General features: G+C 54.7%; 1 protein-coding gene across 1 annotated transcript in view; it reads left to right on the forward strand.

Moving 5' to 3' along the window:
• The window catches only part of C5H16orf74 (chromosome 5 C16orf74 homolog), a 36,704-nt gene that overhangs the window by 9,769 nt on the left and 5,325 nt on the right, over positions 1–21,610 (forward strand). The window contains exon 4 of the mRNA XM_049109728.1: positions 4,755–4,799. Within this exon, the coding sequence (XP_048965685.1) occupies positions 4,755–4,799 (45 nt within the window). The remainder of the gene's footprint in view (positions 1–4,754; positions 4,800–21,610) is intronic.

A 21,610-nucleotide genomic window follows, 5' to 3' on the forward strand; every position in this document is an offset into this window, starting at 1 on the left:
AAACGTGGCCTATGGAAGGATGGGGTGCTGAAGCTAAGCGCCAGGACGGGTCCTGAGCCTCGGCTGCAGCTTACTAGCCCCTGGGCCCCTCAGAGCTCCATGCCCTGCTCCATCCGTAAAATGGGGTAGTAGTAATGTTTATCTCTTAGGCATCGTTAGGGTCCAGGGGAATTAATTTTTATAATTATCCTGGCCCAGGATTTGACCTCTTAAAAGCATTAACTGGGTATCTGTCAGCATTCATTGCCACAGTGATGACAGTGAGGGAGTTTATGGTAGAAGCAGCTTCGCTCCCCACGGTCAGACCCCCATTCACATGGTTGTGGAATCAGGCTTGTGCTTCTCCCTTGCAGACAGCTCGTCCCATCCCCTGGGCTCTCTCCCACCAAAGCCTTGCTAGTCTCTGCCTAGATGGCCCCCACCAACAGCTCCATCACAAAGGGATGGAGTGGACACGGCTCGTATCCGTGGCTGCAGGTGGATCACCCCTGGGAGCTCCCCCTCCTGACACAGCAGCCCATACCTCCAAACAAGGGTCCCCAACACGGGTTGCCCCCTGTTGTCTTCTAATGCCAGGCCTTCACAGGAGTGCTGGGTGACAGTGGCGACCATCCCCCAGGCTAGTGGCAGGACACCCGTTTTTACAGATGAGGACACAGAGCCCAGTGAGCCCAACTTCAGCTCCTGAGACTCAGAGAGGGAAACGACATGCCTGAGATCACACAGCTCTCAGACCCTGGTTCTTCCGTGTTCCTCTGGTCCGCTCCCCACCTGCTGCCTGGTTTCTGTCCCCGTGCAGAGGTAGAAGCAGGATGACCAGGGTTATGGCCCATGTGCTTAGACAAGAAACGGTGGTTTGTGAAAATTCTCCATTTGGGAATTGTAGAAAGCTGACACAGAATCCCTACACACTGACATGACTCCGTGGCGTGACCTTTGTATAACCGCAGTGCAGCTTCTTGTCCCTGTGTCCCCGGAATCCAGACTGGGGCCAGTCCTCGTTCCCCCTCCTCCTCTTGCTTCCTTGATCTGGCTGTTCTTTATTCTCCCTGCCTCTTCCCTTCCTCCCTTCTTCTCTCCTTCCTTCTCCTTCCCTCCTGAATGTTTTGAAATGAGTGTTTTTCAAGTTACAAGAGAGCTTTAGAGACAACACCTATCAATTCAGGACAACTCGGGATCCCTGGGTGGCGCAGCGGTTTAGCGCCTGCCTTTGGCCCAGGGCGTGATCCTGGAGACCCGGGATCGAATCCCACATCGGGCTCCCGGTGCATGGAGCCTGCTTCTCCCTCTGCCTGTGTCTCTGCCTCTCTCTCTCTCTCTGTGTGACTATCATAAATAAATTAAAAAAAAAAAAAATTAAAAAAAAAAAAAAAAAAAAAAAATTCAGGACAACTCTTGGGGAAGTGGTACTCCTGGCATAAAATAACACAGCCTTCCCCAGACCAGAGCCACAGTCCCCTGAACGTAGCTACAACTGCATCAGAGAAGTTTCTAGGAAAATAGTGTCTGATGCACAGAACTGCTCTCTGGGCCACAGCTGGGGAGGCAGTGGTGGGCACAGAGACTGTGGGACCCCTGTTGCTGCTCTTTCTCTGCTTTTCTTTCCCTGGTTGACCTCTCTTGAAATAGTTTGAAGCTTCCAGAAAAGTTGCAAGAACATAAAGCACTCCATGTCCTTCCCCAGAGATGAGCATTTAGCCACATTTCCTTTAGGGTCTCTCTCTGTTGTACACATGGCTTTGTTGATTTTCTAGCTGGGCCATCCGAGAGTTACAGCTGCAGGCATGATGGCCTCTGAGCCCAGACACCTGGGCCGGGTGTGTCCCAAGAGCAGGAACTGTCTCTTACAGACTCGGTCCAATGATCAGGCTCAGAAAACTAAACATTGGCCCCATCCTGTCACCTCATAGACAGTTGTCTTTCTTTTGACATTTTAGTATTTTTCAAACACACACAAAAATATGTAATGAACTCCCACCTCTCCACTTTGATGCCTTGGGCCCGACCGTGTTGTTCCCTGGTGCCTATGGCACGGAGCTAGTTTTTCTGGAGTATTTTATTGCAAAGTCCTAACATCATTTCCTGCGGGAGGACTTCCACATAAATCATTGTCTAAACCCTGGGATGGGGCGCCCATAAGACCAATGGGGTACGCTGTGGCCACCACTTAAAGACCTCACAGAAGCACACAGTGAAGTCGGGGTGCACTGCGCACAGTGTGTCTGTCTAGACCGCGATGTTGTGTGTGCTGCTCACAGTGGCCAGTTGGGGGTCCTGGGCATATTTGTTCACGAGCCCGAAGTCAGGGCTGCAGACCTCTGGGCTGGAGACCCAGCCTGGGGAGGGTTGGGAGAGACAGGGTAAGGTCTATGCCACTCCCTGCTTAACATCCCCACCCATCTGCCCTGCAGAGCCCTGTAGCTGAAAATATTGTGGCTCTTAGGTTCAAAGTGCTGAGTTTGAATCTTGACCCCACCTCTTGCTATCCCTACAACCTTGGGCAAATTAACTAACCTCCCCACGCCTCTGTTTCCTCCTCTGAAATGAGGATGGTCCCAACCTCTCTGGGGTGTTGTGAGCATTAACGGACCAGGGACATCAGTCCAGGGGTCCACGGGTCCAGGGGCTCTGACAAATGCTGAGCACACAGCAAACGCTCAAGAGATGACACCCGTTATTCCCACATGCCTGGCCTTGGTCTCTCTCTTCTTTCAGCCTGATCCTTCCTCTCCCCCCTGAAGAAGGATCCCCTCTCCTTGGCATCTCATCCTGCACATCAGTCTCCCCTGGTGAGCTTTAAAAAAAAAAAATCCTGTGCCAGGCCCACACTCCAAGCCAATTACCCCAGAATCTCTGGGGTGGGCCCCAGGCATCTGTATCTTCTTAAGTGCCCGGGCGAATTCGCTGAGTCTCTGCAGCGGTAATGAGCATCCCCTGGGTCTGGTTGAGAGGCAGCTCCCCGAGCCTGCAGGCGGGGCGGGGCCTGAGAGCCTGCATCTCTCACAAGCTCCGGGTGGTCCCATGCTGCTGGTCCAAGACCACGCTAGATAGCACGGCCCTGGAGAAAGGCCCCAGCTGGAAGCCACTACCTGTCTTCCCTCCGTGGCTGTCATAAATAATAGCATCTGACACTGCTCAAGCCTGAGCCGTGTGCCCTCCTGATAATGCAGTCTTCCGTGCTGCTCAGTGCCAAGATGCTCAGATGCCAAGAGCATCATCCCTGTTTTCAAGACAAGGGAAGTGAAGTCTAGGTTGGTTGAGGAACCCACCTGTGGTCACCTGGCTCAGCCAGGCTCTGGACCGGCCAGGAGGGCACACAGCTCCAGCACCTGCTGTCAAGTCAGTAGACATTCCACCGTGTCTGTCTCTCTCCCTCCCACTCGCTCATGCTCTGCTGCCTCTTCCCCAATCCCCCCAGCCCATCTCCTAGCAGATGTCTGCAGGCCACCTCCTTCCTACGTGTCCCGCAAACCCAACCTGGATAAAATTGAAGCCCTCACCCTGGGTTTCTCCAAACCAGCCCCTCTTGGTCCCACCACCTCCTGGGCCTGCATGTCTCCCAGACTTCCAGCTGCTTCTCCACACCCTCACTGTCCCCACCCCCCTCTCCCGCACCTCCCTACCCTCACCCCACCCCTCTCTGTCTTCCTTCCTTAAATCTCCACAATCTCTGGCCCAGAGCGAGCTTCTCCGACCTTAACAGGCACATGGCTCCCAGGGGGCCTTGTTAAAATACCGATTCTGGCTCTGTGCATCTGGGTGTGCCTGAGATGCTGCATTGCTAACAAGCTCCCCGGGGCGGGGGGGCAAAGCTGCGGGTCCACCAGCACAGCCTGCTGGGGGACCCCAGCATTTCCTAGCCGTAAATGTCGGCCTCTGTGCAGGACGAGATGATGGGTTTCAGAGCACAGTGCCGGGCCTTGGTCACACACCAGCAGAGGAGATCTGAGGGGCTCCTCTCGTGGCCACCCCCCCACCCCCTTTCCCCACCTAGCCTGGCACATGAGCAGCTCCCTGTGAATGGAGGGACTAGCCTGCCCTTCCAGGCCCCTGGGGGGTGGTCCTGGGGTTGCAATCCCAGCTCTCTGAGCCTTGATTTGCACATCTGTGAGTGGGGACAGTAGTAGCACCTCCCAGGGATTGTTGCTGAGAATCGTCAAGAGCACCTTGGTGCTGAGCACCATCAGCTGCTGCCTGTTTTATTCATCACTCAGAATGCTAAGGATGCATCACACTGCTGGCAGACTGTGGGAATGCTGCTTGGGACAATGTTAAGTCCCACAGACTGAGGCCTATGTGCCCTTGATCCATTAGGTCTCCAAAGAACATGCATTTTAAAAGGGGAGCAGTGCCCTAACAGAAGGTGAGCCCATCATGGTGGGCTTAGGGCCGCCCCACAGCCTGGCCTAAGGGTCCTCACGTCCTCCTGCTCTTGAAGCCAGCTACTGTCAGCAACCCCTAAAAGAAATGGCCGGGGGACCTTGGTTCAGAACCAACGTCAGCCCCCCGACCACGCTGTCGCCGCCACTGTGCCCCATACTCCACATCTCTAGTACATTGAGCTCTGAGGCACCTGAAAATGTTTTCCACTAGCACACGCTCGTCTTTGAGCAAACTCAGCCCAGATGTAGTCAGCACGCACCCTGACCTCACTGGTGACTGGCAGTTTCTCTCCCCACTACTTCCTGTTGTGTATCCGTTGGGGGGGGGGGTGCACATGGCCAATCCTAAACAAGCCCCTTCTCTCTTCACAGGCCACAGAGGCACCGCCATGGGGCTTAAGCTGTCCTGCCTGAAAGGTAAGGGGGGCAACACCCCCACCAGCTCTTCCGGGGCTGGGGGAGGTGGTGGGGGTAGTGAAGGAATGAGGCAGGAGAGAGCACAAATGTGCTCACCCTGGAGAGGGAAGGGACCGCCACCGCAGGCAGCATCGATACACAGCAGGTGCCTTCTACATGCTCACGCTGACTCTGAGCACCCCTCAGGCCTCCCTGCTCACTGACAGGTAAGTGATGTGGGACAGCCACAGTGCCCTTGGGCCTTGGCTTCTCCATCAGGGGGATTAATCCCACCTGTGGGAAATAAGGGAGCAAGAGCCCCTGATAGGCGCATACTGGGGCATTGGCTGTCCACCTTGTAGGCCTGTTATCACTGACATAAGAGACCCGGCTTGCTGGGTGCTGGAGTAGGTCCTAAAAGGACACAGAATCACGGGGGAATATTGTAGGTGTTGGCAGAGGCAGCCCAGACATTCAGGCAGCTGGACCTTTGTGTCCAGCGTCTGGATGACCTAGAGGCACTCAGACCAGCATGGCCCACAGAGACCTCTCCCCTTGAAGCCCATTATTCAGTGATCCAAGCTCCCCAGCCCGAAATCGGAGTCGCTCTGATGGCCCCCTGCCCATATGTGGCATGCCAGCAGCGCTGACTCACCTCCTGGATGTGTCAGGGTGCCCCTGGCCCCATCACTTCGCAGAAGGAGGTCAGGGGCGCCGGAAGGTCCCACTGCTGGGACCCGTGAGCTCAGGAGAGCCTCAGGTTGGCCCCACTCAGAGCTCAGGCCCCGCCCCCAACCAGGGGCGGGGCAGGGGCGGGGCATCCTGATGGACAGCTCCTTCTAGACGCCGCGCAAGGGGGCAGCCCTGGTTTCCCTGGAGAAAACCAGGGCGTCGTTTGCAAAGTGGCGATGGGATCCTGACTGGAGAGGCGTTCACGACCCACGCCCCCACCAGGGCCTGGCCCCTCTGAGGCCGCAGCTGAGCCCACGCAGGAGTGGGGGGCACCTGTGGGGTGGAGGGCCAGCGGTGGCGTCCAGACTAAGCCCCTGACGCTCAGGGACCCTCTTGCCTTAGGCTTGCCCGCGGGTTTTCCCAGGGCCGGCCACAGAGTCGGCATTCAGGACGAGCATTTTGTTTCAGTATTTAACCGTGATAAGATGGACGGGACATCAGATTTGCTGCCTTAACCATTTGTAAGTGTACTGTGCGGTGGCGTTAAGTCCATTCATGTCATTGTGCAGCCGTCCCCACCATCCACCTCCAGACCTTGTCCACTTTGCACCCGAGAGCTCTGTCCTGGTCACACACTCACTCCCCAGCCCCACCCCCACCCTACTCCGGGCCCTGTAACTTTGCCTGTTCTAGGGGCCTCCTGTGACGGGAGTGATACAGCATCTATCCTGTCCTGCCGGGCTCACCTCACTCAGCATGCCCTGGAGGTCCCTCCGTGCTATGGCAGGTGGCAGACTTTGCTTCCTTTGAAAGGCTGAGTTATAGTCTCCCGTGTGTATAAACCAGGTTTGGTTTACCCATTCATTCCTCCCCAGACACAGGGCTGCCTCCACTTTCGGCTCCTGCGCCAGGACATCTTTGACGAGTAAACCAGAGGTCCCTCCAGGGCCGCTTAGCCCAGGGTGGGGGGTCCGACCAGGGGAGGACATGCAGACACTGCAGACCCTAAGAGTCCCTGGGGAACATCCCACTGTACCCCTCCCTCACCATCTCCCCACCCCTGTCCCACCCCTGTTGGGCGGCTGAATGCTCCTGGTGATGGAGGCTTTTAAAAGGGCCACCATGGGATCCCTGGGTGGCGCAGCAGTTTGGCGCCTGCCTTTGGCCCAAGGCGCAATCCTGGAGACCCAGGATCAAATCCCACATCGGGCCCCTGGTGCATGGAGCCTGCTTCTCCCTCTGCCTATGTCTCTGCCTATCTCTCTCTCTCTCTCTCTCTCTCTCTCATAAATAAATAAAAATTTTAAAAAATATATTTAAAAAAAATAAAAATAAAAAATAAAAGGGCCACCTTCCCGCCAGGCCCTGAAGGAGCTAAGTGCTGGAACATTGCTGGGACCTGGAGGAGCTAAGTGCTGGAATGTTGCTGGGACAGTGAGGTTTGCTCACATATTTTTCACTGCAGCTCGTTGGGGCCTGCCACCGGGCCTTGGCTGCCAGCCGTCTACCCACACCAGCCTCACCCAGCCTTATTCTCTGGAGGTGGCAGGTCTCTTGGGGCAGGACATGGGGCAGGTGACAGGCATGGGGCAGGAAGCTGAGTACAGGATTCTCTTCTCTATGCTTACGTAAGATGACCCAGGCCCACCAGCACAGAGGCCCCAGACCCTCCTCCTCTCGTAGGGGATGTGCATGTGCGCAACAAATGCAGAGCACCGGTGCCCTGCGGCCCCTTCCCTGCACACTGATGTCCATGTTACTGGCTCAGCCCTTGCTGTCCATAGGCATGCTTTCACCTGGCTCTGGAGCTGGGACACATTTGTGCTCAGCATCTGGGTGCCAGGAGAGGCATCCCCCAACACTCTCTAACGCCTGTGTCCCCATCGCACTGAGGGTTGGTCTTTGGGTTGTTTCTAACTGCTTTTGTAAGTAGTGCCATTTTGAACATCTCTGATTTCTGATTTTTTAAATTATGATTTGTTTGGGATAAATTCCAGAAATCAGAATGACCCCGTCAAGTAGAATGAATGGTGAATTCTCACTGGGGGCTTAGCCTGGACAAAGCCCCATTTTGTGCATTCTGTGTGGATCCACCCCCCTCATTCCAGACAACCAAGTGAATTGGGACTACTGGGATCCCCAGTTTCCAGATAAGGAAGTTAACACACAGAGAGGCAGTGCAGTTTGCCCGAAGCCACACAGTTGGGACCTGCTGGGATGTGAACCCAGGCAGGCTCGATCCAGAGGCCTTGCTTCCACCACCACTGGTATGGCCTCTTGAGAAGGAAACATTTAAGTTGATATTTGAAGCAGTCGCTGTAGCCAGAAACGTTATTAACACGTTCTCATTCATCTTCACGGTCTATAAGATGGTGTCAGAGTTTCCTGGAGCTACTGCAACACATTATGACAAACCAAGAGGCTCTAAGCAATAGAAATGTGTTCTTCCACAGTCTGGAGGTTACAAGTCCTACATCAATGTGCCTGCAGGGTCGCCACACTGTCCCGGAAGGTTCCTAGGGAGAGTCTTCCCTGTCTCTCCCCGCTCCTGGCCGCGTCCTCCCGCGTTGGCCTCTGGCCTCACACAGCCTCCTCCCAGTGTCTCTCTGCGTCCTTTCTAGACATTAGTCTTTGGACTTACAGCCAGCCTTAAATCCAGGATGATCTCATCCCAAGATTCTTAACTAATCATATCTGCGAAGACCTTGTTTCCAAATAAGGTCACGACCTAAAGGTTTTGTGTGGATGTGGGGGGACACTCTTCCCCCCCATGAGTCACTTCAGCCCTGAGCCCCATACATGCGGGGCAGGAAGGTGCTTCTCCGGTCTCACAGCAAAGAGTCAGCCCAAGGGGTGACTAGTGAGGGTGTGGCATGGGAGAGATCCTCTTGTTTCTGGTCCAAGGGAGAGTGGGGTCTGGCCCTCACAGCTGTGACATGTGGGAATGCTCCACTGGCCCAAGGGCACCTCCTCTGTGCCCTCTGGTAGAACAGCTGGCACAGGCCAGGCATCCTTGCAAGCCAGGCGTTGCTCCCGGAATGGGGTCCCTGGATTTGCCTATTTCATGCTTACTGCAGGGGGACAGTGTCGGTAACTTCACAGATAGACCGAGGCACAGGGCACTCTCACCTGCTCCACATCCTATGGCCAGTCAGGAGGGGCTTGGCTTAGCAGGCAGCAGGGAGGGGTGAGTGGCTTCCCTGGTTTGTGAGCATGTTCTCTCCCCTGACCAGCAACAGGTGGCACTGCCCAGGAAACAGCCGAGGGGGGCCCCCAGACCTGCAGCCTCAGCATCACCTGGGAACGGGTCAGACGTGTGGTCTCCCTCTCAGACCTACTGAGTCAGAAACTCTGGGGGTGGTTTTAACAAACCCTCTGGGAGATTCCAGTGCCTGCTCAAGTTTGAGAACACTAGTGACGTGGTGCTGGGGTCAGAAGGATCTGAGTTCAGTTCCGAGGTGTGTCCCAGAATAACTGCAGCCTCATACAAATCACTTCATGTAGCAAAGCCTCAGCTTCCCCATCTGTAAAATGGAGTGATGAGTGGTGACGTGTCCTGGGCCAGGTTTCGAGAGTTATCTGAGCTAGATCAGCACTAAAGTGGGTGCCCAGTGGATAGGGTTTCCTGTCTGTCCCTGCCCTTTGTAGCTTCCCGCTCTGGTGGGGGCTGCAGGTGCAGGGGAAGTCAACCCGGAGGTGTGGGCTTTCCTGTGGGGGCCGCCTCAGGGTGAGTGTGGTCTCTGGGGTTCCCCGGAGGGTGCAGCTCCAGCCCCAGCCAATGACAGTGTTATCGTAGAGACAGACTCCTAGGCTGGGGTGGCCCCAGTGGACTGTCCTTCTGGGGCCGCCTGGACCAGGGAGAAAGGCACCAGGAGATGGAGATTCTGACTGGGGTTGGTGGCTCACTCATTTGGTTTAATGACTATTTTTTTAGAACAGTTTTAGATTTACAGAAAGTACGGTTTCAAATTTACAGTTTCCCCAACAGTTAAAGCTAACCGGGGCATAGTCGCTGCATCACGACCCCGAATCAGTTCAGATGTGTTACATCAGTAAAGTCCGTGCTGTGTTCAGCTTTCCTGTTTTCCCCTCAGGCCCCTTTGATGTGCTGGGAGCCCACCTTACAGTTACTGGTCACATCTCCTCACTCCTCTGGCCGTGACAGTTTCTCAGAGCCCCTGTCTTTGGAATCTTGAGCATCTTGAGAAGGACTGGCCGTGTGTTTGGGAGGACAGCCCACTGTTAGGGTCTGGTGTAGGTGAGGTCTTTAATCTCTTCTGCCGAGCAGGTGACAGCGGTGATGGTGGGGACTGGGGACACGGTACGCCCTCTTTGGCACACACCCCCCCCAGCTGTCCAGGCATTTCTGTCACCTCCCTTGCAGGGGAGTCAGAGCCTCTCTTCCACTGGCCTGTAACCCAGGCATGGGGTGGTTGGAGGCTTGTAGACACCATGCCCATTTTTGACTTGGTGTCGGGAGGCCTGAGACTAGCCGCAGGTCACAGCAAAGATGAGAGTCATGAAGGATGACCCCTTCTGGGGCAAACTCTTGGTTTGAGCCACCCGCTGCTAGGGGCAGAGCTGGTGGAGAGACTGCTCATTGCACAAACATTGATTGCACCCCTACTGTGCACCGACTCAGGGCCAAATACAGGGCTTCAGACCTGAGCAAGGCTGCTGCGCTTCTTGACCACATGGAACTGGGAGGGTGAGAAAGAGGTGAACAGCCACCTGAGTACTACCTGCTGTGTGCTAGGATGGAAACCAGCAGCCCGGCCGCTGGGCAGGGGTGGCCCCGAGGAAGCATGCAAGCCTGAGACAGTGAGGCTGGGAGAGGGCAGGGGGACAGTGAAGCGGAGGCAGCAGGAAGAGCCAGGGGCATGTGGAAGGAGACAGCAGGTGATCAAGGAGAGAGCAGCCAGATAGATTGGGGGGCAGAGGCAGGGAATTTGGGGTTTACTCCAGCGGGGACTGGGAGCTCCATGTGGAGGGAAAGATAAAGGTATCCATTTTGCTAATGCATTTTGAGCTATTTTCATTTTTTTTATTTTAAAGATTTTTATTTATTTATTCATGAGAGACACAGAGAGAGAGAGAGAGAGGCAGAGACACAGGCAGAGGGAGAAGCAGGCTCCATGCAGGGAGTCCGATGTGGGACTCGATCCCGGGACTCCAGGATCACGCCTTGAGTCAAAGGCAGGTGCTCAACCGCTGAGCCACCCAGGCATCGCATTGAGCAATTTTCAGAACGAGTTGGGGACTTCATACGTTTGAGCCAGCCATGTGGAGGCAGGGAACAGTGCTCCAGGCAAAGGGAACAGCAGACGCAAAGGCCCAAGACAGGAATAAGTTTGGTGAGCTGATGAGCAGTGAAGAGGGGAGTGTGACAGGAATGAGGGGCTGAGGGGCCAAGCAGGAGGCACTGAGGCCCCTGGGGCAAGCAGGGCCATGACAGCCGAGATGTGGCATCAGGAATTTCTTGCATTAGTAGTAGGGATCCCTAGAATCAGTGCAGACCCAGAGTCCAAGACTTCCATGTGATTCCGACCTGCAGGAATGCACATTGGGATTACATGGGAGGCTTTGAAACCTCAGTGGCCCTGGCCCGTTCCCCAGAGGGTAGGGATTTGGTTGGTGGGGGTGGGGGTCCTGGGCACAGGCGTGTTTATGACACTCCCAGCTGATTCTCCCGGGCAGCCCAAGGTGAGAACCGGGGTCTGGAGCCAGCATCTGTGCTTTTCACATGGACCCTGGGCTGGGGACTAACTGCCCAAGGTGACAAGGTTAGCTTGTCTAAAACCCAGAAGGCAGGGGCTCAAAGGGCAGGGAGACCCCCACCAGCTCCAGGGAGGGGTGGCTAATCAGAGACCATCTTAAATGCCCAAGCAGATGGTACTTAATTCCACCCCGCCCGGTCCCCAAGGGCGAGCCAGCAGCCCTCCTGGCTCCCTGCCCAGATTTAGCCCCATGTCCTGCTTAGACTAACCTCCCCCATCCCACCACCCCCCTGCCAACACCTGCTGTCCTGAAGGAGGGAGGAACGGCTGGGAGGGTCACAGGCAAGCTGACTGGCTCAGGGCACCTTGAGGACCAGTACCCACAGTGGGCGGGCTCTGGAGCTACAGTGGCCCCACACTGGTGTCCCAGATAGAGGGGGACAGGCCTTTCCCTGCCTGTCTGCTGGAGATACTGGAGAGCAGTGCTAGGAGGGGCATGACCTTGGGCAGGACCGAGATGAGGGTAGTGATGGTGAGTCTGGCCCTGAGCACAGGGTCCCCCCAGCTCGGTGGCAGGCAGGTCCTAGGGAGCTGTCAGCAGGCCGCCCTCAGGTCTGCTGAGCCATCAGGCACAATGTCCACTCAGGCCACAGGTTCCACTGAGGGACTGTGGGGCCAGGGCTGTAGGCCAAGAAGGCACAGGCCTTGAGGCCGCCTGTCCTGTAAGTCCTAGCCAACCCCCGCCCCTCCAGTTGGCCTCAGCTCCTGTCACACTGCTGTCCTAGCCACACGCTGGGCCACTCTCCTGAGAAGGAGCATTCCCATCCCTGCTTCTGCCTCTCCAGGTCTACACTCTGAAGTCTCCCTGTGGCATTTCTCTGCCTGTTTACTCTCTCAGCCCCTCACCTTGATCAGACCTCTCCTGAAGCAGCACAACCTACCTTCCTCCTTCCTACCTCCTACATCCATTTGTCTGTAACTCCCCTTTGGAAAATGTTTTCTCTCTCTTTTTCATTATTTTCTGAATCTATAAAATACCCCCACAGTACAGAATGTAAAATGTACCAAAGGATATCTAGTAAAAAGTAAATCTGCCTTAGCCTCTCTCCCAGCCACCTGCTTGGAGACAGCCATAGTTACGGCTGCCTTGGGTCTCTTTCTGGAATATTCTTTTTTTTTTTTTAAGATTTATTTATTTATTTATTTATTTATTCATAGAGACATAGAGAGAGAGAGAGAGGCAGAAACACAGACAGAGGGAGAAGCGGGCTCCACACAGGGAGCCCAACGCAGGACTTGATCCGGGTCTCCAGGATCACACCCTGGGCTGCAGGCGGCGCTAAACCGGTGCGCCACCAGGGCTGCCCATCTTTCTGGAATATTCTATGTCTGCATGCACAGAAATGTTCCTGGGTCTATTCCTTTTCTTTTTCCAACACAAGCCATTCCACCTCTTCCTCCTTTCACTGATCTGCAGGCACGGGAACGGGAACAGGTCCCTTGTGGATCATGTGACCAGTCCTTTTATGCAGCTGCATAATATTCCTTGTGTGGCCCCCCCTCATGTCCTAACCATCTCCAGCTGGTCTTTCACCCACCATGTCCCATGCACTCATGAGGGAGCCTGGCTGTGGGACATTCCCAGAAGCAGCACTGCCAAGTCAGAGGGCAAGCGCCTTTGTCATTTTGAGAGTTTTGGCACATGACCTTGGAAGTCACACCCAAAGGCCCTGCATCCTCCACATGGGGAAAGGCTAAGCTAACGGAGTGGTAATGGCCTCTTTTTGATTCTTGCTGATCTCCTGGGTAAAAAGTGCTATCTCAGGGGGTTTGTTTCATTTCTGCAAGATAGGTTTGCATTCTTACTGATGTAAGACAGGCTGTGAGGAGCCACTCCGTGTGATTTCACACACTGACCAGACCAGCGTCCCCACAGAGAAACAGAACCTTCCAGTCCTCTGGGGGCCCCCTCACATTCCCCACAAGGCGAGCCCTTCCCTGACCCCTAACAGCCCTGGTCAGCTTCTGCCTCTGTCCCTTCCCAGCCCCCGACCTCTGTGTGTGTCACCTCTTTTGTTGAGCAAGGAGCTTTGACGTGCCCAAGCCACTCCCAAAACTCCTCTGAGACCCTCCTCTGACCTCCTCTGAAGTCACTGGGGAGCCTGATCTGTTCTGAGACCCCAGGTGAAGGCACGAACTTCCCTGAGCCTCAGTTTCGGCAAAGTAAGGGCTGGTCTGCCCTACCCTGTGACAACCTGAGGACCCAGTGGGATGCTCTGGGCTGGCCACTTCCTGTCACCTTGTACATCATTTGTCACCACACAGGATTTTACAACTGACATGGTGCTGCCTCTGGTGGGCTGGGGCTTGTGCTGTGGGCAGCAGCTGTGTGATTAGGGGCAAGTGGTGCAGCCTATCTTTGCCTCAGTTTCCCCCGCTGTTGGGTGGGGCCACCACAGTCCCCTTGGGGGGCTGCTAAGATAATCTCAGGTGCTGATACCTGTAGGGGGTGGCAGGACCTCCATACAAGGTGTTGGGGGGATTGTCGTCATTGCACTTGTCTTTCCCCTGCACTGAGGGCCAGCACACCCTTAGGCCCTGGGCAGGCCAACCCTCTCACCCTGTCCAGAGCCACCAGCCCTCTGTGAAGGTTCACTGAGCTTCCAGTGAATCAGAGGTGTGCAGGGCAGTGCTGGATCCTGGGAAAGGCCTGGCCCATGTGGCGCTGACCAGGGAACACATGGAAGGAGACATCCAGGCCTCCCCGGGGGGACCCACAGCCTCAGTTCTCCATGGTGGCACCTGCTGCCGCTCTGCTTCTCAAATGCCAAATGACACTTGGGCCTTGAGCTTTTGATCTGCTCCACTGTGTGGCTGTCCATCCATGGCCCCTCTCACGCGCCAGCTGCCCACAGCTGGGATGACACATCCCTGTCCTCAGGGCTCGGGCACCCCCAGGAGCTCACAGGTTTGCTCAGGTAGGCCCCGTTCACCTCCTACCTCTGGGCCTAGCTGGAATCTACTTGCCTCGTGGCCCCTGGTGGCAGTAATAACAGTCCTAGCCCCACTAAGCCCCCGTTCTAGGCTCAGGCTGCCCCAGACATCTTCCACTTAATGTCACACATCCTCAGGAGAGCCCTGTGGGTTATAGATCACTATCTTGGGTGAAAGTTCAAATCTTTATACTAATAAAGGAGGCAACGTGGGTACCGCCCTTTTACTTATCCTCTCTGTGAGTTTGCAAATAGAGGCTCAGAGAGGGTAAGAAAATTGCTCAGCCCACACAGCTGGTAAAAGGCAGAGTCCAGCCATCAGTCCCTGTGGCTCTGGCCCCCCCGCAGCTCCCTCCCCTGGCCCCAGACCAGCCACAAGGGACAGAGGATACCAGGGGCTCCCAGGTGCCTGCTCAGAAAGGCCGAGCTATCAACAGCTATGACCATGTTCTCGACTTCTCAACCAGGGGGATTTTTGCCCCCCACCCCCACCCCATTACATAGAGTTTCCAGATTTGGGGGAAAAATAACATAAAACAGGATGCCATTACATTTGAATTTCAAGTGCACAAAGAATAATTGTCTGGTATAAAGTATGTCCCAAATATTGCATGGGACTTGTACCAAAAAATGATTTGTATTTTTTTAATTTGTATTTTACCTGGTAACTCCACCTCCAGGAAACACTGGCCGCATCTGGAGACATTTTCGGTGGTCACAGCTGGAGGGCACCACAGCCTCTAGAGGTCAGGGCCACATACCCCACCTACTGTGCACCAGGCAGCCCCCTCCCCAAAGCATGGTCTGCGGTGCAGTGGCTGAGGGACTCTAAGCTGCACACGGCAAGCATTCCCCACAGCCCAGGCCACTGCCCAGCCCAGGTGTTTTTGCCTACTTTCTTGGACTTGGGCTCTCATTGCACTCTCACCACTCACCCCGAGGTGAGATCCAAGAAGCCCTCCAGAGAGGCTGGGGTTAGGAACCAGGGGACCCCAGGGGGAGGGCAGGCAGGCTGCGGGTGGCCGGAGGGGTGTGCTTTCGTCCCACCTGACGGCGCCCCACCCTCTCCGGCTCCTCCTCCCAGCCTCTCGCTCCAGCAGCTCATCCCTGACGCAAGCTGGGGCTTTTTCCTTAATTAAAAAGAGATTTAAAACATCCACTGCTGGCTCCACTGGGCCCAGGCTGACTCGAAAAGGTAAAACCACCCTCACTGCCCTGGCCTCATCCATAATAATGCAAAGGCTTTCGGCTTAATTGGAATGAAAAAAAAAAAAGATTAAGTGCATCTGGAACCCTTGGAGGCATTTGTCGGCTTGGTTTTTTGTTTTTTGTTTTTTTTTGAAAGACCTACACTAAATCCGACATCCGGTCATCTGGTCATCTTGGAGGAGTTAGTGCTGGCCCCAGTGCACCCTGCTCCAGCCCCAGGGCCTTTATGCATGCTGTGGCTGACCCCAGTGCCCTCACCTTCCCCTCCTAACCTTGTCCTGCTGCTCCTTCCCATCATCTGCTTCTGACTACTGACCCAAGCTCTGGAAAGTGTTTGCTTCCCGGCCTTGGGAAGGCAGGGCTCTGCGCCAGTTCCCACATGACCCTGGGCATGGCCTCTGACTCCTTGGCCACTAGTGTGCCCTTCTGGAAGATGGGCTTCTCACACATCGGCCTCACTGGGAAGACCTCCCCTCAGGGAGCTCACACAGCGCCCCACACTCCACCCTGTGCCGCCACCGCAGCCACAGCAATGTGAGACAGAACCTTGAAACACCGGGGCTCTCTGTTTTTTCCATCTGACTCTGAAATCTTTGGGGCCTCACTTCCACGCTGGGGCCGGGAGGGTGGAGGACAGAGAAACATGCTGAGACTCTTTCTCCTCTGCCGTGTCCCCAGCACCTAGCACATAGTGGGTGCTCACTAGTGGCCCGCTGAACTTGCCCCTCCCCTGGGCCGGGCTCTGTGCCGCAAGGGAAGGGAGCCTCAGATGAAAAGGTCGGGACCAAGCGAGGTGGGGTAACAGCCAGCCAGCAGAACTGAGAGTCGGGCTCAGTTTCCCTCCTCCCAGACCCCTAGAGCCAGGGTTGTTCCAATCCAATAAGGAAATTGTGCCTCCGAGTGTAAAGTTGGAACCAGGAGTATTTCGTCAGAGCCACCCCCACTCCAGCTGTCCCACGCATGGCACGGGTGGGTCCAGGTCCCTGACCTGCGCTCAGGTGGCTAGGAGTAACAGCAGCTGGGTGGCATCCAGTAGGTGCTCAATATTGGCTGAGTCAATGAATAAGCGCTAAGGTCAGAATCTCGTGCTATTAAGTAACCAGTTGTATTTACGCAGCATGCTCCGCAGGGCCAACTATGTGGATTTTTCACCTGCAAAATGCACATAAATGATTGCACCCCTTGGCGGGAGTGAGCCATGTGGGCATTAACTCCCCGCAGCGCCCCCTGGAGGTGGGCATGATTATTTACCTTCATTTTGCAGGTGAGGAAGCAGGGTCCAAAGAGGTGGAGTCAATGCCAGGTGTACTGAAGCCCAGGTGTACGTTCTGGCCTCCAGTACATCTTGGGTCCAACAGAATCACTGTGTGTGCGACAGTGCCTTTGGGAAGAGTGAACACCGTCCCAGGGACATGGTCCCTTCCAAGCTGGGTGCCAGTCCGAGTGCCGTTTTCAAAAAAAGCAGCAGAGGGCGCCCTTTAGCCACGAAGCCGGCTGAGGGCAACAGGTGTCTGCTGTGGCCTGGGAGTGGCCTGGGTACTGCTGATTGCCGCCTGGGGAACTGGGGCATCCTGAGCAGAGCATTGGCCTGGCTCGGGGCTTCTGAAAGATGAGAAGTGGTGGCTGATACCCAAAGGGGCAGGGCGAGAGCTGAGGCCTGGAGCCACCTGGCCTCCACGTGTCCTCCAGCGCCTCCTTTCTCCGAGCCTTGGTTTTCTTGCCTGGAGAACGGCTGTGGGCCTAGCATCCACTCCAGGGGTGGTGTAGGGAAGCTGCGTGAGGCATGGTCTTCCGCCTCAGTCTCCCCCAGGCCCCAGCCCATGGGCTCACCCTTCTTCACTCCTCCTGCACCTGGCAGCCACATACCCCACACCAGGTGCTTTGTGCCTAAGAGACTGCTGTGACTCCACTTTTACAGCCAGGAAACAGGCCTAGAGTAGTGCAATGCGTTCCCACAGTCACTCTAGCTTGGGGATTCCCTGCCCTGGCTGTTAGACTTCCCTGGGCACTTTCAAAACTCCTGCTGGCCCCGAGGGGTGCCTGGGTGGCCCAGTCCTTTATGCATCCAACCCTTGATCTCAGCTCAGGTTCATGAGTTAAAGCCTCTTGTTGAGGTGCAAGCTGGGCCTGGAAACTACTTTAAAAAAAAAAAAAATCCCTGGTGGCCAGAGTACAGTGAAATCAGGCTCTCTGGGGGTGGGGTCCTCAATCGGTATTTTTCAAACTTCCCACATGATTCCCAGTGAGCAGCCAAGATGGAAATCCAGTCCCCTTGGGCTGGGAAAAGGCAGACCAAGGTTTCAGAGGAAGTCTGGCCTCATAGCACAGTGTCTCCCCATTTCACCCACAGAGAAGGCAGGCTCCTGGAGGCCAGGGTTTGGCTGTCTGGCCTGCTCTAGCTTCAAGGTCCAGAATGGTGCATGACCCAGAGCCCGAGCCCAGTCCAGGTCAGGTGACCACTGCCCGCTGGAAAGCCTCCTGCACAGACTCCCTGTTGCACCCCGAAAGCCTTCAGTATTTTGGGGGCGCTGGGATCCGTTCTTTACCCCCTGCCTCCTTGGGGCCTGCCCCCCCCCCCAATCCTAGCCAAGCCCACCCCTTCAGGAAATGGGCTTTTAAAGGCCTGAGGCGGGCACATAATTAACAAGTAACAGTTCTGGCTTTAGCATAAATGAGCTCCTTGTCTAGGGCAGGGTTGGCATTTGTTTTTAATCCCCAAAGTAGGTTTTATCTCCCGAGAGCTTTTTCCCTCTTGCTCAGCCACCTCTGCTGGAGGCTGGGCCAGTCCCAGCGGCGGCGAGGGGGTGACGGGATTTCAGAGGTGCTGGAGTCCCACCCTCCTCCTTTCCTCTCTCCTCTCTCCACCCCCTCCCCTCCCTTCTCTCCTCTCCGCCTCTAGCATCTCTCCAGGGCCCACCAAGTGACCTGATGCTTCCTGATTAAGAATGTGGGCTTTGTCGCCAACCTCCCAGAACCTGTTAAAATGCAAATGTGGGGCCCCGGGAGGAGTATGGCTCTTCCCTATTAGCATTTTATTTTAGAACTTGGGAATATTCGTGGAGGAAGGGGCCTCAGAGAGGGAGCAGGGAGGCTCCCTCCTGTTAAAGATAACAATAATCAGAGCTTCCTTTTGTTGCCAGCACTCCATGAGACGCTCTTTATGGATGATTATAGAGAAAGCTAACAGGGATTGAGCACCCTCTAGGCCCCTGGCTCGCTGGGCAAGTGCTTTACGCGAATTCATTCATTTCCTCAAGCCCAATACCCATCAGAGGTAGGTATTGTCACTATACAGCAGCAGCCAGGTTTGGGATTTTGTTCTTGTTTTTGGCATTAACCAACCTCAGGCTTTTGAGGTTCTGCAACTGCCTATTAGGACATCAGGCATGTTCCGGATCCACACTCCCTGACTTCTGAATGTTATAGGGCAGGGATTGGCAAACCACAGCCCTTGGGCCAAATCTAGCACGATGCCTGTTTTTGTAAATAAAGTTTTATTGTGGGGTGCCTGGGTGGCTTGGTCGGTTAAGCATCAGGACTCTTGGTATCAGCTCAGGTGTTGATCTCAGGGTCGTGAATTCAAGCCCTGTGTTGGGCCTTGGAGCCTACTTTATCGTTATGTTTTAAATTTGATTTATTTATTTATTCATGAGAGGCAGAGGGAGAAACAGGCTCCCTATGGGTAGCTGGATGTGGGACTCAATCCCTGGACCCTGGAATCACAACTTGAGCCAAAGGCAGATGCTCAACCACTGAGCCACCCAGGTGCCCCCTGGAGCCTACTTTAAAAAATAAATAAGTAAATTCAGTTTTATTGAAACACAGCCACTCATTCATTTGCATATTGTCAGTGGCAGCCTTCCCATGACAATGGCTAAGTTTAGCAGTTGCAACAGAAGACCACATAGCCCCCAAAGTAAAAAATATTTACTGTCTGGTCCTTTTCAGAAAGTTTGCCAGCTCCAATATATAGAATTAGAATTGTGCTTAAAAGAATCACCAACATTTGGAGTCAGATTGGGTTTGGGTTCAGATCCTGACTCCAATACACTAGCTGTTGAACCAACCGAGTGCAGGTTCTTCCTCTGGTCCTCAGTCTCCACATCCATGAGATGGGGCTGGTTAGCCTTCACACAGCAGGGGGGAGCAGTGGAGACCAAAGGAGAAAGAGCCCATTGGGGGCTCAGCACCGTGTCTGGCATGCAGCAAAGAATCCGTCAATGTCCACCAGTACACGTGATAACAGGAAGGCCTCCTCCGAGTGCCTTCCTTTTACCTGTTTTACGTTCTGGGTTGTACTGCTTCAGATGGAGTTGGCAGAAGCCTCCCTGGGTGATCCTGAGGGGCCTGTAGTCTGATTGGGAGATGGCCTCTTCCTGCAGAACTAACTGGCCTGGGAGATTTGGGGGGGGGCACCAGCCCAGGGAGGAAATAGGATCGGGGTTCAGGACTGGGAGGAGGCTGGGGCATTGCCTGGGAGAGAGACTCCAGGCCTGAGTTTGGTGTGAGTGACAGAGGAAGCCGTGCAGGGCGGGAAGGCTGCCGTGTTCAGCGGGAGCAGGCAGGGTGCCAGGTGCTGTGTCATCCTCTCTCCAGCCACAGAGGTGGGTCCCCCCCACCCCATTTTGTCAGTGAAAACAGGAAGTCAGAGAGAACACAGTCCACAGAACACCCTCACTTCTGACCCCAGCTGCAGTCTTTCCTAGAAAGACTCACAGAACTCTCTGAAAGCTCTTGTACTCATGGTTATGATTTATTACAGGGAAGGGACACAGAGTCCAATCAGCCAATCAGAGGGAGTGTGTGGGGCAGAGACCAGGAAACGTCCAGACAGAGCTCTCATCGTCCTCTCCTCACAGAGTGATACATGCGTTACACTCTTGGAATAGATGTGTGACACACACGCACAGAGGGGTGCCAACCAGGGAAGGTCACGTGGCCCTCCATGCTCAGAAATTTTTTTTTAAGGTTTTATTTATTTATTCATGAGAAACACAGAGAGAGAGGCAGAGACATTGGCAGAGGGAGAAGCAGACTCCCCATGGTGAGCCTGATGCACCACCCGAGCTGAAGACAGACACTCAACCACTGAGCCACCCAGGTGTCCGGGTGTTCAGAGGTTTTACTGGGTGTTTCTGGGCTGAATAGTGTCCCCCCAAATTCACATATTGAAGTCCTAGCCCCCAGTACCCTCAGAATGTGACCTTATTTGGAAATACGATGTTTGCAGATGTGATTAGTTAAGGAGGAGTCATACTGTGTAGGGTAATAATCCAGTATGGATTATTATGGATTATAGTCCATGATGCAATATGACTGGTGTCCTTATGAAAAGGGAAAATTTTGTCATAGACTCACACACAGGGAAAAGCTGTGTGAAGATGAAGGCAGAAATTGGGGTGATGTGTCTGTGAGCCAAAGGATACCAAAGATTGCCAGCAAACCACTGAAAGCCGGGGAAGAGGCCTGGGACACGGTCTTCCTCGCTGACTCAGGAGGAACCAGCCCTGCCGGCATGGTGCTCTCGGACTTCGGGCCTCCAGAAGGTGGGAGAGTAGAGTTCTATTGTTTGAGCCCCTTTGTCACAGCAGCCCAAGGACACAAATTCACTGGGACTCCATTACAAAGGCACAATTGATTGCTCACGTGGAAGATCTGTCTCCAGTCCCATTGAGTGTCACCCAAAGGCCATGTGGCTGGACTCTCCAATGTGACGAGGGCCCTCAGGCAAACAAAAGTTCTCCTGCCAGGCATGGCATCCAGGGCCTCCAAGCACAGAGGCCAGACCTCTTTGCGAGTTGGTTGAATTCTTGACCACACAGAGGCCTGGAGGGGAGATGTGACTTGCCCAGGGTCACACTGATAGTGAGCAGCTGGCCTGATTTACAGTTAGGGCACTCCCCACTGTGCCTGCTGCTGGCAGCTCTTCTGAGCTCACAGCCCAGGTCAAGCTACAGATGGGCCAAGAAATTGGCCCGATTCCATTGCTTTAGGTCATCTGATGTTCATGCTTTTGTGGATTCGAACAGGCTATCTTTGACTGTCCAGGCATGAACTTCCCATCAGAGGAACACCCCTTAGGTGACCAAAGGTCACCCTGAGAAGCCCCTTATGACTTTCCCATGGCACGGTGGGTGTGGTATTCCCACTGTGCACCTGCTGTCCTTTCCCCCTATGGTCAGAGTGAGCTGTGTGGACTGCATCGGTTTCCAATGCTCTATAACAAATTACCCTCAAACTC

The sequence above is a fragment of the Canis lupus genome, chromosome 5 (assembly GCF_003254725.2).
Source record: "Canis lupus dingo isolate Sandy chromosome 5, ASM325472v2, whole genome shotgun sequence".
Classification (NCBI taxonomy): Eukaryota; Metazoa; Chordata; class Mammalia; order Carnivora; family Canidae; genus Canis; species Canis lupus.